The following is a 14490-nucleotide window of genomic DNA, read 5'->3' as shown; positions in this document are numbered from 1 at the left end:
ACCGGAGCAAGTCCAACAAACCAGTTCACTTTATTGTTGTATGTGTTTGACTTTACTATTTGCTTTTAATTAGTTGACAATTTAAAATAATATAAAAAGCAAAAAAAAAAAAAAAAAAAAAGGGCCCCAAAAAAAATTTTTTTTTTTTTTAATTTTTTAAAAATTAAAAAAAAAAAAAAAAAAAAAAAAAAAAAAAAAAAAAAGGGGCCCACTAAAACTATTTTTTATTTCAATAGCTTATTTCTATTAATTAATAATATTCAGTCCTGAGCTGATGTAATTGAATTCGTAGGGTAATTCAACAATTTTCTACACCGTATATGTACACAAGACTGGACCGGAAGAAATCAATTCAATTTTGTTGTATTCTGACCTAAAATAGAATAAGATTATGGTTGGAATTAATTAGATCATTATTTTGATTGAAATTAGTCTCATGCATGAATAATGGATTAAATTATTGAATATTTACTATGCGATTGTTCGTTCGACTCGGTCGAGTTACGATCTTTTGTTAATATAATTTAAGTCAAAAATAAAAATTCTCGGGTTTATCCTTACGAATTGAACATCTTACTTTAAAGGGGTAACAAAAAAATTTATATTTCTGAAATATTTAATATTAATTAATAAAAAGGTTGCAATATAAAAATGTAAAAGAATTGGAAATTTATAATGGTCGTTTTTGAAGTGTTTGACTTGTGGGTTTTTCCCCCATAGAGTCGTGTAGACTTGAGCATGACTAATTTGAATACTCTAAACATCCCAGATACATAGCTACAAGTATTAAAGTTGGAAGTGTAATATTATTCCAAAGGCAATTTTTCCCTTCATTAAGCAAAAACTATCATAAAGATAAGAGCTTCACTAGCACATTTTCTCTGGCCTAACATTTCAAACTTCAACAGGGATTTCCAGCCAGAATTAAGTGATCAATTATACATCGTTTCCCGGTGAGTTTTCCTCTCGTTTTCGGGTTTTTTATTTTATTTTTTCCCGATCAACACACATGCATACTAGCCGTTTCTTTTTCTAGTGTGGCTTGTCATCCTCTCGGATGAGACCAGATGCATGGACTTGCACCTTTGCTTACGCACAAAGAAATTGGTCCAAAGTCGTGAAGTCTTGGTTTGCTTTTGGTGATGCTTTTACATATACTTTCCTTGAAATGATGCTGCTTTATGTTGGTAAATAATTGAAAATTTCCTTACATGCATCCATTGATTTTCCTTTAGACTGCTTTTTCGTCCCGTTTTGGTTACTCCATACTTTATAAATCTCATATAAGTCTTCCCTAATTTCTATAGAAAGTACCACTTAAGGCACTAATCTTCATAATTTGGAGATTAAAGCTCTCTCGCTCTCTCTGTCTCTCTCTCTCTCTGGGTGTTTACGAGCATTTTTTTTTTTTTACGATCGTTCTTGTATGTGGGTCTATATATATATGCGTGTAAGTGCACGAGGGTGGTGGGTTCTTGAATATAATCTGTTACATCAAGAAGTAACCTAACCTATTCTTGAATATGTCAGCTGGTTAGGCAACTTTCTGTATTAGTATGTACTAGATAAGCATAACTTTGGGTCAGATCCAACTCAAAGCAATGCAAAAATGCAAACTAAAACTGATTAATAACCCCTAATCACCTTACAGGTTAGAAAAATGAGTTCTTCAAGGAGGAAAACCGCATTTATAATCCTCGTTGCCATCGTCCTTGCCTTAAACTTCACACAACTTGCAGGACTACCAACTTCTTACGATTCAGGTAACTGTTCTACCTTTTCTGTTAAAAGCTTACCTCGTAAAATCCTACCTAAATATTTATGTACCAATCGCTTACTTTCACAATTCCAGGGAGATACTTGGCTGAAACAGATAATGTTTCAGAACCATTTAAGCAATCAGATGATACCGTGAGAATAGACCCTTTGGAAAATTTCAAGAAATACAGAGGAGGATATGACATAACAAACAAGAATTACTGGAGTGTAAGTCTATATACGTCTCTGCCCTCCTCACACCCCAACCATGAAAGAAAAAAGACATAACTGCAATTAAATCACTAATGTCTTTTTCGTCTATTTTGTTCAGTCTACAGCGTTTACGGGCATATATGGATATGCAATTGCAGTAGTTTGGCTTCTATGCGGTATTGGATATGGAGGATATCTTCTTGTAACGAGAACCTGTTGTAGGAATAACAGAAAGCTCAAGAAGAGATCACCTTGTCATAAGCAGTGTTATCTACAGCCTCTGCTAGTGGCTACTTTCTTTACCATCTTAGCTATGTGAGCAATAAATATTCTCTCTAAACTCTTTATCATGTTCAAGTAATACATATTAATACTACAGGAAAAAAGGTTATCGAAACATTGCACCGCCAGTTACATAAAACAGAAGCAACTTAGGACTTGTTCGGTAGTGATTTTGAGAATTGATTTTTTGACCGTTGGAGATAAAAGTAGTCCTATATGTGAGAGAAGATGTCAAAAGTGACGGCTAGAATAGTGAAACAATGGTCAAAAATTGATTTTTTGGGGCAAAAAATCAATACCAAATATGCATTTAATCCATGAAGTCCCTTCAAATATTTTGAGAAAAAGAATAGCTTTTTCCACCAAATTGCTAGATGTAGAAAAGCCAATTGCTTTGATTGCACACTATTTAAATGCATGTTTGGTATGCAGTATTAGACAAGATTTGACAATATAACGTACAAGATTTTAGCTTCGACAATATAACATCCAAGATTTTAGCTTCATTTTCTTCCTTGGTATTGTCGAATACTACAAAATTCACCTTATTAAACAAGCCATAAGACGATAGAAGTTTATAGAAGTGTGTGCATGGTCTGGGAACATCCCATTAAGCTATTTGCTATTAACATCAATTTCAGAACTGCAACTGGCCTGGTTCTTGGAGGGAATGCAAAGTTCCATTCCAGAGCAAAGACTGTGATAGACATTATTATTGATACAGCAGATGATGCATCAGATACCATACATGAGGCGACAGGAGCAATGAAGAATATGAGTACTAATTTAGGGGAAGCTAATGGAAGTACTGACGCTACAAACTTCCTAACTTCAACATCCCAAAGGCTTGACTCTCAGGCTTCAGATATAGAAAGACAAGCGAGGAAGAATAGAAGAGCGATTGATAAGGGCCTCAAGATAGTGTAACCCTCTCTCTCTCTCTCTCTCTCTCTTTCGCTCGCTATTTGTGTGTGTGTGAGGGACAGTCTGTTAATACTATTTCATTTCGGATGGCAGGTACATAGTTACTACCTTGACAATTTCATTGAACTTGGTAGCTGTAATTGCTCTATTAGGTAATATGGATTCCTTACAGTCACTTGCAGTTTAAATTACACGCAAAAGTAGAATGAAAAATAAAGATTCTTTCCATCTTTCTAATAAAATGAACTCTATTTTAATGCAGTTTTTGGAGTACTAAAATTTCAGAGGACTCTTTCAATGTAAGTATATCAGATGAAATTGTAAAAAAATTTCTTGTGGAACACTAATGCATGTTTTTCTCATATATTTGCTTAAACTCTTTGCAGATTAATTGCACTATGCTGGATCCTCACTATCCTCTACTGGGTGTTCTTTGGGGTCTATTTCTTCCTCGGAAAGTACGCTTTACACTTGCCTTTCTTGAAAACATTACATCATTAAGAACAAATAAATTTTTAAGCACACACGCACGCAGAGAGAAAGAATGCATAGTCGAACCTGATTAATTATACGTCGGTATTTTTCTAGCTTCGTTGGAGACACATGCACAGCACTTGAAAGCTTCCAACAGGACCCCTACAACAACAGCTTAAGCTCCATTCTTCCATGTGATGATTTGCTTTCAGCAAGATCGGTCCTAACTGATGTTAGTGCCGGGGTTTACAACCTAGTGAACGAGGTAATAGTCGAAGATAGAATTGAAATTCTATAAGTATCAGATTCATCTTCTTGAACAGAATTGATTGAACATCCCATCTTTCAAGTTCTTATGTCACACAATCACTATACCATGCATAAAAATGATGAAAGAATATTAGAAAAATTGAATATTGCGTGATGTTTGAAAATGAATGCAGGTGAACAACAACATAACTTCGTCATATGCAAACATAGTTCAAATCTGCAACCCTTTCTCTCCACCACCTGATTATGAATTTCAGCCCTGGAATTGTCCAGCCAGTTCAATCAAAATAGGAGACATCCCTCGGGTGAGCATAAGATACTTTTGTCTATTCTCATCTCGTACTTCAATATTGCTCGTCTAGTTTTTGTAACTTACTAGTCCTTCACTTTTTGAAGATATTGAGAATGCTGACTTGTCCTGGTTCGGAGGGCGATACCTGTAATGGAGGGATCCTAATTCCCGCTAACGATTTCAATACTGTAGAGGCATACTCAACTTCGATACAACAATTACTAGACGTTTATCCTGGTATGGAACACTTGGTTGAATGTCAGATGGTAAAGGACGCTTTTTCTGAAATCCTTCATGATCACTGCAAACCTTTAAAGAGATACGTGAGAATGACTTGGGCAGCATTGGTATTTCTATCAGTAGTAATGATGGCTTTGGTACTTATATGGACAACTGAATCACACCATGAGCAAGAGCATCATTCTTTAGGTGGTTCAGTAAAACCACACTCTACAGCAGCAGATATGCCAGAATCTGAGACAACTAAAGCAACTAACAATGACCAAATCCCGGTCTAGTCCTGTACTTGGCGCTTCAGTTCCACGAGATTCATTAGCTAACAATACGGCACATATTACTTTCCAGAATTTCTTAAAAAGATGGGAGAGATCGGAAAGATAACGAGTCATAAAACACGACATGAAATATACCTAGGAACTAGCAAACATTTTTTCCTTAGAGCAGTGATATTTGTAGATAGCCAAATGTGGGGACAAACCCTTCATAGCATGTAATGAAAATTTTCGGAGCAGTGAAATTCATACTTATTATTTTATTCCTCAGCAATGTTTTGCAAGTACGCCTAGAAGAGCTACTCGCTTCGTAGAGTAGTCATACAAGATAACCAGTCCGTCCGCCCGTTGGCTAGCAGTCGAATCAGCAAACTTTAGTAAAACACTTTTAGAAACTTTTAGTGAAATCCCGCTTGGCCCCTATTATTTCACATTATAATGAAAGAAATGGTAATTTTTTGAAGAATTTGTATTCAAAAAAGAAAAAAAGTTTTTGAATTTACATATAATATTATTTTATTGAAAAATGTGTGATTAATAAGAGTCCAGACATTATGTCTCCCCTATTTCCTGTCTCCATGGCCGTCCCCCAATAAAAGCTCGGCATATCTCTCCAATTTTACACATCATCAATTTTTAATCTCTCTCTCTAAACATCATTAATACATTTTCCATGAATTTGAAGAAGTCGATAGATTCGATGGATCAAATGCTCTATGCTTCATCCAACTTAGCTAATTTGTATTTATCCCTTTACTTTTTCTTCTTAGACGATTGATTTCCAGCAAGAAGCAGCTTCAGTTCAAATTATTGAGCAGACTGGTTCTAGCAACTAAAAAAACCCTTGTGATTTTATTTTACCTTTTCTTGTTTTGTTCTTAGAAGATACATATATAAACTGAAAATTCTATTACTATTATTATTTTTTTCAATGGCTAATTAACAATGCTCTTGATCGAAAATAAATAATGTCGATCTTGTGGCCTCTTGGCGGAAAAACACTGTCATACCAAGCCACCACAAACTTGTGCAAAATACATTAAAAACAAAGGGCTAAAAGGCCAAGCATGATATAGATTTTCTGCAAACTGACTTCATCAGCAAAAGATGTCATGAGAAAGCTTGACAAACTAAGGGAAAGGCTATAGAAAAAATGCTGAAGCGCCATTACAAATTGCCTTCGTCCTGCAAGAAGGAGAGAATGGAAGCGCAAATGCACAAGTTACAACATAAGAAAACTATGTGATGAATTGATTTATACTAAGACAAGAAATACTCAACATGATTATGTGATAAGAGACACCTCAAGGCCTTACAATCACAGTGGAAACTAATTTTCGTGATCCTTGCACATGAGGATATCACAACAATTTCAAGTATAAATAATTTTTCTATCACTTTGAATAATCGCCAAATATATAAAGAAAAATGACATCCACTCTATCACTATTAGCATTAATTCCGTGAGTGTCATTTTTCAATATAATTGATGAAATTAATTTGAAATACATATATCCAGTACTAAATAAACCTGCTTCGGTGGAAAGTGGAAACATTATGTAAACACTGCAGTGAAAGAAACTACGAACTTATATAATGGGGACATAGCCTACAGTACACACATTTAAATTTTTTGACCATATGAGCATTCCTAGAGAAAAAACATAGAGTAAGAGTTGAAGGAAAAGTCCAGTTTACTTTTACAGGTTTAAACAACTTGTATGTAATTTTTTTGTAATCAACACGTAAGTTTGTTGTTTATTACTTTGAACTGATGTATTAGACTTCCTTTTTTTTTTTCCAACTTACCATGGGACAAATTGATCAAAATATTTGGAGAGACAGATGTTGCAGGAATCCTATTACCTTAGAAGTGATGTTGTGACTGTGTTTTCCCAGATGAGTATTCTGATTATTGCTTTTAGTAGTAGATTTAGGATTTACATCATAAGATGTGATAAAATTTAAGTATTAACTTACTTCAGTCCTCTATCATGCCCGTCAAAAGAACAATCAACAAAGTGTTAATAAGATGACAGGTTCACAATATGGCAAAAAATAAAACACCTTGCATTTTCACTAAATATTTGAATCTTTTATGTAGTTTCCGCTGACTTTCCTCATTGACAAGCTTGCGTGTTCATGCAAAGAAAAAAGTAAGCCGACCTAAAGGAACTCTGGAATATCATTTTATAACATCATTATTCTGGGATCTCACCACTTTCTATTAGAAAAAGCTTAAAGTTTGCAAGTATTATTCAACTCAGTCCCAATAAGTCCTACTTAGCATTATGTGATGTCACACACGAAAAGTTCATTTTCTCAAAAAAGAAAAAGAAAGAAAGAAAGAAAGAACGAACAAACGAAAGAAAGAAAGAAAGCAATATCTTCTAAGTTCTTAGTATTCAGTTTTCTACACAAGTCTTCTCCAAGAAAATTTCAACATAAAGAGACAAATCCCAATAGATGAACCACCAATGGGATGAATAATTTGGGAAAAATAGAACACGTGTTTCAACTGCCACATGAATTATCATGTCAACTCCAATTAGACCTTACAAAGATTTGAGATAGACAATAGAATCTCTCATAATGACATTGTTTAGCAAAGTGATTCATATGTAAGAACAATCTTAAGCAATTGTTACATTTACGATCTATCCATTATTCAATATTCTCCATCATGGTGATTCTATGTCAAGATAAAAATTGATTACACTCAAGTAATGGGAGCTCATTGATAAGAGGAAAAAGATATCACTTCATCAAAAAACAAATGCAGATTAGACATTATTAATAGTTTGAATTTGTACATTTTTCATATCCAGTTTTAAAAATCATGACCTGAACACTAAAACATGTATCCCACAAATAATTGCAGCTATTTCTTGACCATCTGCTCGAAACACCAAACACAACTATAAATAGTTTTTACACCACAAAATGGAAGAATATAAACAAAATTCCAGTTCATTCCAAGATACCGATTCAAATAAGAAACGTAAAATTTGCTACACCATACAACAAGTCTGGCTTCATTTTTAATTTTTAACAAACCAACAGATTTTTCTCTACCCAAACTTCGACTTTGATTCTTTCCTATTGAGTCCTGGGGTTCCTTGTCAACCTTCGATGGGACCAGCCCAAGCCTTAATCATTAGTTATTATTAACTTGGATTCCAACTTAAAAATCAAACCTTGTCAAAACGAAAAGGATAAAAAAAAATAAAAAATCATAACATATTGGAGGAGAAAACCGTACTTGCTGTGGAGCGTGTTCATGAGGAAGAAAGGATTCCAGATTCGAAACTCGGGTGTCCAAAGAATTAAATTTTTCATTCAACTGCAACCAAAAAACAGAATGAAAAAAAAAAAAAATTGATATAAATCAATACAATTCATATGCATATATGTTTGAATTTATACAAAATTACCTGGAAAAAGATGCCTTTGCGATCTATCCATAGATCTTTGAAAACAAAGTGAGTCATTACTGCGGAGGTGGATGCAAAACCCAGAGTAAACCATAACAATCTTGTTCTCATCATTTTTCTTTATTTTCTTTTTTCTTTTTTTCCTCGTCTCCGTGTTTTGTAGTGGTGTAATTTTTAGTTTGGCCATGTTAGAGAGGCATTTTTTCACATGAAGCAAAAAATTTTGCCTCAGCAAAATGGCCTTTTATTGATTAAAAGATAAAAATGTCCTTAACTAATTTATATAATTACAAAGATAGAATTTTGTTTTAAAAAACAAAAATACCCTTAAATTACAAATTAAAAAATCAAATATTTTTCACTTTATATTTAATTATTTATTTTAAACAATTACTCAAATTAAAAAAATTAATATTAAATTTACTTTCTTATTTAAATATTTCATTAATTAATTATCTTAATCGGTTATGTATATTATTTATTTAATTTTTAATTTTTTTATTTAATTATTTATTTAATCACTTGCTTAAATAAAAAATTAATATTTAATTTGATTTCTCATTTAAATATTTTATTAATTTATTATCTTAATTGATTATGTATATTTAATAAATTATTTAATTATTTATTTTAAACACTTATTCAAATAAAAGGTTAATATTTAATTTTGGTTTCTCTTTTAAATATTTCATTAATTAATTATTTTAATTGGCCCTCATTTAATTATTTATTTTAAACACCTACTCAAATAAAAAAATTAATATTTAATTTGATTTCTAATTTAATTATTTCTCTATTAATTATCTTAATTGGTTATGTACATTATTTATTTAATATTTAATTACTTTATTCAAATGATCACTTATTTAAATAAAAAAATAATATTTATTTTAATGTCTTATTTAAATATTTCTTTAATTAATTGTCTTAATTAGTTATGTATGTTATTTATTTATTGTTTAATTATTTTGTTTAATTATTTATTTAATCACTTAATTAAATAAAAATTAATATTTAATTTAATTTCTTATTTAGATATTTCATTAATTAATTATCTTAATTGGTTATGTACATTATTTATTTAATATTTAATTACTTTATTCAAATGATCACTTATTTAAATAAAAAAATAATATTTATTTTAATGTCTTATTTAAATATTTCTTTAATTAATTGTCTTAATTAGTTATGTATGTTATTTATTTATTGTTTAATTATTTTGTTTAATTATTTATTTAATCACTTAATTAAATAAAAATTAATATTTAATTTAATTTCTTATTTAGATATTTCATTTATAAATTATCTTAATTAATTGTGTATATTATGTATTTAATATTTCATTACCTTATATAATTATTATTTTAATCACTTATTTGAATAAAAAATTAATTTTTAAATATTAATTAATTATTTAAATATTTCAGTAATTAAATATCTTAATTAGTTATGTATATTATTAGTCATTAATATTTAATTACTTTATTTTAATTGCTTGTTTAAATAAAAACATTATACCATAATGTACAAGTGCCATAATATTATTGGAAAGTTGAAAAACAGTTTTTTCGATCCTTTACTCATAAAATTTCACATATACATTATGGACATTTTTATAAATTAATATATGTAGAATTATCCAATATTGAATTTTATTTCTTGTTTAAATATTTCTTTATTAATTATCTTAATTGGTTATGTATATTTAATTACTTTATTCAATTATTTATTTTAAAACCTATTCAAATAAAAATTAATATTTAATTTAATTTCTTATTTAAATATTTCATTAATTAATTATCTTAATTGGTTATGTACATTGTTTATTTAATATTTCTTTACTTTAATTAATTATTTATTTAATCACTTATTCGAATACAAAATTAATACTAAATTTAATTTATTCTTTAAATATCTCATTAATTAATTATCTTAATTGGTTACATATATTATTTATTTAATATTTAACTAGAACATAAATTACATGATGCATGAGAATATTTAACAGAGATGAAAGTCGAATATTAGGCACGATCACATTTTCAAAACATCGAAGATTATTCAAGAATGCCGAAAATATATTTCTTCTACTAAATGAAGTCAAGTGGGAAGTTCTCGATTATAGTATATTACTCTCTACCCAATGGATGTGTAATATCTATTTAAATCGTATGTACTCTCTATTTATAGTATATTATTGGTTTCCTCAATTTTCTCTATTTATAGTATGTTATTGATTACGTGAAAATTGACCCGATGAATATGTAATATCTATTTAAATTGTATGTACTCTTTATTTATAATATGTCACTGATTTCCTCAATTTTCTTTATTTATAGTGTGTTATATATGTAATTAAGAGTAATTGGTTATTTATTATACAATTACATAAAGACAACAGTATTATAAACGTTTTAAAAAAAATGTTTACGTTTTAAATTATTACAACTATGAATCACAATGTAAAAAAAAAAAAAAAAAGGCTTACATTTTAATGTGTGTTTGGTTTATCAGCTCTACGTCACGTCTGATGCTAAAAATTCAATATATTTCAATTTGATCCGAATCCGATAAAATTAATGGAAGATGGATTTAGGGTTTTAATCCAATAACCCAATCGAGATTCAAATTCGATAATCCGTTAACTAAATAAAGCAAATATGAATATAGATCGATCCGATCCGATATCACTAAAACATTCCAAAATGATGAAAATATGTCTATATATATATGTTGTAGGCCTTCTATTATAATAAGTGAGCCCATCATGATAGTTCAAATATTTTTTAAAATAAATAATTAATTAAAATCTTGTTGGGGCTATGATTTTCAACGAAAAAATAAATAAAATCTATATTTTTCTAATTTTTTCAATTTCGGATCTAATTTCTGATAACATAGTTAATCGGATATGAATTTGACATTCAAATATCCGTTGGCTTATTGGATTGGATCAAATAGGATAATTATTCTTAACAGATCGAATCGAATTTGAGTAGATCCGATCCATATATCCGATCTATTTAGAACCTTAACTTCAATGCAAAGATTCCACAATCGCCCTGATTCGAATTCACGGAAGAGGTTGGGCAACGTACCATCGACGGATGTCACGTTCATCGTCTTCTCCGTCATAATTTCTTATATAATGTCACTTTCATCGTCTTCTCCAGGATAATGTCACATTATCCAAACTCGCGACATTATCTGTCAAGTTGGGGGGTCATTTCCGACATAGTTATGTATATTAATGTGTGTTTAGTTTATCAGCTCTACGCCACGTTTGATACTAAAAATTCAATGTACTTCAATTAGGGCTGTCAATAGATTGGATTTTAATCTGAATCCGGTGAAATTAATGGGAGATGGATTTAGAGTCTCAATCCGATAACTCAATCGAGATTCAAATCCGATAATTCGTTAAATAAATAAATCAAATATGGATATAGGTCAATCTAATCTGATAAATAAATAAAATCTTTATTTATCTAATTTTTTCAATTTCGAATCGGATATCCAATAACATAGTTAATCGGTTATGGATTTAACATTCAAATATCCGTCAGATTATTGAATCGGATCGGATAGATTAGGATAATTATTATTAACGGATCAGATCGAATTTGAGCAGATCCGATCCATTTACGGTCCTAATGTTCGCGAAATATTTCTTTCGATTTAAATTACCGCAAGTGTACAGATCGTGACAAGTAATAAAGTGGACTTTAGAAGTCCGAGTATCGTCCCACAGAGAAAGAGTAGTTCAATTTTATTTATTTTAGCTTTAATCGAAACTAATTGAATTAAAATGAATTTTAGAATCAAAAGCCCTAAATTTGGGAGAAATCCTCAAATTGAAAAACCCTAATTTCAAATCAAACCCTAATTTTGGAAGAAATCCTCAAATTGAAAAACCCTAATTTCAAATCGATTTAACGAATGACTCAATTACGAAATGTTATGAAAATAGATGAAATGTATTGTCAATTTATGAAAATCTATGTAAAACGAATGCACTAGGATCACGAATCCCCAAATAATTACTAATTAAACCCTAATTTCACAATTTTGATAATCCAATAAGAATTTGACAAATCAATGCTCCTAAATCTATTCAATACTCTCTCTCGAGATGTATTGAACCTATTCTCATAAATCACCAGCCTATATCTCTATGACGGATGCAATTATACAAGAACGCATGTAATCTTTTTATGAGCAATTAAATATTTACATAGGGCATAGGGGTATATTTTTATCCCCTATCGGACCCTATGATGAATTATATATGTCGAGTTTAATCTAATTTTCTGAAATTCAGAATTAAACCACCAAGTTCACACAAATTAAGTGCACATTAATTGTGGAAATAAATAAAGCAATATAATCCATTCAAATATCCCATCGAACTATGAATTCAAAATCATGAAATAACAAGTTTAATAATAATTACATGGTTCATCGATCACCTAGTTGCAGAAATCTAGCCTATCATGATAAAAATAACGAAATCTAACAAGTTTTGAATAAAATACATCAGCGGGTTATTAAAACTTGAAGAAATCTTGTAGATCTTCGCATCAATCGTTGTTCTTGTCTTCAAATCCTCTCAAAGATGAATGTTTTTGCCTCCCAATTTGTTCGTGCGGCTTCTGGATATTTATTTGCTATTTAAACCCGTCGAAATTAGGTTACCAAAGGAGTTGCAATCATATAAGGAAACTGCAAAAATCGGGGAAAAGTTATACCTATGCGACCGCATAGGCCTATGAAAAATGGCGTTTTTAATCCCTGGAGGGTCACTCCCAACCGCATAGGTTTTATACTATGCGACGGCATAGTAGAGCGAACTTATAATTTGAGTCATTTTGATCCTCAAGTTTCATTCCTTCACTCCTTGACCTCCTCTCTTGTTTGTAGTTGCTCCAATGTTCCATTATAGCTTCCAATTGGTGCTTGGCTTGATCAATTGCTTGATGTGTTCATCGGGTCAACTTTTAGATAATTGCAATTTGGTCCCTGAATTTTCATTTTGCTCCTATTTGGTCCTTTTTTCGGCTCTTTTCTCCTGAATTCCACTATTTCCATAGAATTACCTAACATTGCATGAATTTGACAAAGTTAAGTAACAATTCAATCATTTTACTTGTATTTAAGTCATGTTAGTGATGTAAATAAGTGTGCAAAAACACACTTATCACCTAACTTCAATGCGAAGATTTCACAATCACCCGGGTCAATTTCACGGAAGAGGTTGGGCAATGTACTGTGAACAGATGTTCTCTACTTTGCCTCGATCGTGTACGGTGAAACAATGTATTGTGACAGCAATCTAGTCCTCTTACTAACCATTTATTCTGGCACGTCAATAATATGTTTCATACAGGATGTCATCCAAACTCGCGATGTTATCTGTCAAGTTAGGGGTCCTCTTCGGTATAATTATGTATATTATTTATTTAATACTTATTTACGTTGTTTAATAAGGGGTCCTCTCCATTGATAGTTGTTGAATGTGTCAATGTCATCAACAACTTCCAAATGAAAGACGTCGATCGACGTCTTATTGTGATGACACCTCAGTATGCTCTCTAGTATAAATATCCCCAACTTCAACTTGTCAAACATATCGTCGCATTCATTGAATGCATCTCCTAACCGTACCAAAATTACCGTCATAAGCAGGATCAGTGTAACATGTCTGCGCGCTCCTCATCCAACAAATCTAGAACTAATGCGAAGCTGACAAAATTACAGTTCGACGTAACTTTGTTGGGAATCTGTCTCATAACGACATCCAAATGGTAATTCATCTTGTAAAATTTAAAATATTTGGACGTTGCATAAGAGACAATAGATAGAGCATAATATTTGAAAATTAAATAATTTATTTACTTATTTAAATTGTGTATTAAATATTTAATTGTTAACTATTTGTTTAAATTGTTTATTGAATATTTAATTGTTAATTATTTATTTAAATTATTTATTCAATATTTAAATGTGTATTTAAATTATTTATTTTAATTGTTTGGTTGTTTATTTAATATTTATTTTAATTGATAATTGAATGTTTAATTGTTTATTTTGAATGTTAATTATTTATTTCAATTTTTTATTTCAATTTTTTATTTAATATTTACTTACTTATTTAAATTACTTTTTTTATATTTATTGTTCATTTAAAATATTTATTTAATATTTAAATTCTAATTATTTATTTCAATTGTTTATTTAATATTTAATTACATATTTAAACTAGTTTTTATTATTTATATTTATTTGTTATTTATGTTAATTAATTATTTTGATTGCTTAATTAACATTTAAG

The 14490-nt window shown here is 30.1% G+C and overlaps 1 protein-coding gene and 1 long non-coding RNA gene across 3 annotated transcripts; one reads left to right on the top strand and one right to left on the bottom strand.

The window, feature by feature from the left end:
• The first annotated feature begins 827 nt into the window (after nucleotides 1–827).
• On the top strand, nucleotides 828–4995 carry LOC111371543. Of its 2 annotated transcripts, none has more exons than XM_022993587.1 (11): nucleotides 828–953; nucleotides 1652–1763; nucleotides 1853–1986; nucleotides 2090–2286; nucleotides 2895–3176; nucleotides 3271–3329; nucleotides 3440–3476; nucleotides 3564–3635; nucleotides 3766–3916; nucleotides 4095–4226; nucleotides 4318–4995. In XM_022993587.1, the coding sequence occupies exons 2-11, from the start codon at nucleotides 1661–1663 to the stop codon at nucleotides 4729–4731; spliced, it is 1581 nt and encodes a 526-aa protein (XP_022849355.1). In that variant the 5' UTR covers nucleotides 828–953; nucleotides 1652–1660; the 3' UTR covers nucleotides 4732–4995. The 2 variants fall into 2 exon arrangements, with proteins under 2 accessions (XP_022849355.1, XP_022849354.1); XM_022993586.1 differs by lacking the exon at nucleotides 828–953 and adding an exon at nucleotides 1055–1187.
• Nucleotides 4996–5560: 565 nt separating this feature from the next.
• On the bottom strand, nucleotides 5561–8342 carry LOC111371542. The gene is made up of 3 exons (XR_002698596.1): nucleotides 8160–8342; nucleotides 7988–8068; nucleotides 5561–5910 (listed from the first exon to the last, which is right to left on the bottom strand). It is a non-coding gene; the product is annotated as an uncharacterized LOC111371542 (long non-coding RNA).
• Between the last annotated feature and the right edge of the window lie 6148 nt (nucleotides 8343–14490).

The sequence above is a fragment of the Olea europaea genome, chromosome 22 (assembly GCF_002742605.1).
Source record: "Olea europaea var. sylvestris chromosome 22, O_europaea_v1, whole genome shotgun sequence".
In the NCBI taxonomy this organism is placed as follows: Eukaryota; Viridiplantae; Streptophyta; class Magnoliopsida; order Lamiales; family Oleaceae; genus Olea; species Olea europaea.
This window is presented reverse-complemented; position numbering and strand designations above follow the sequence as displayed.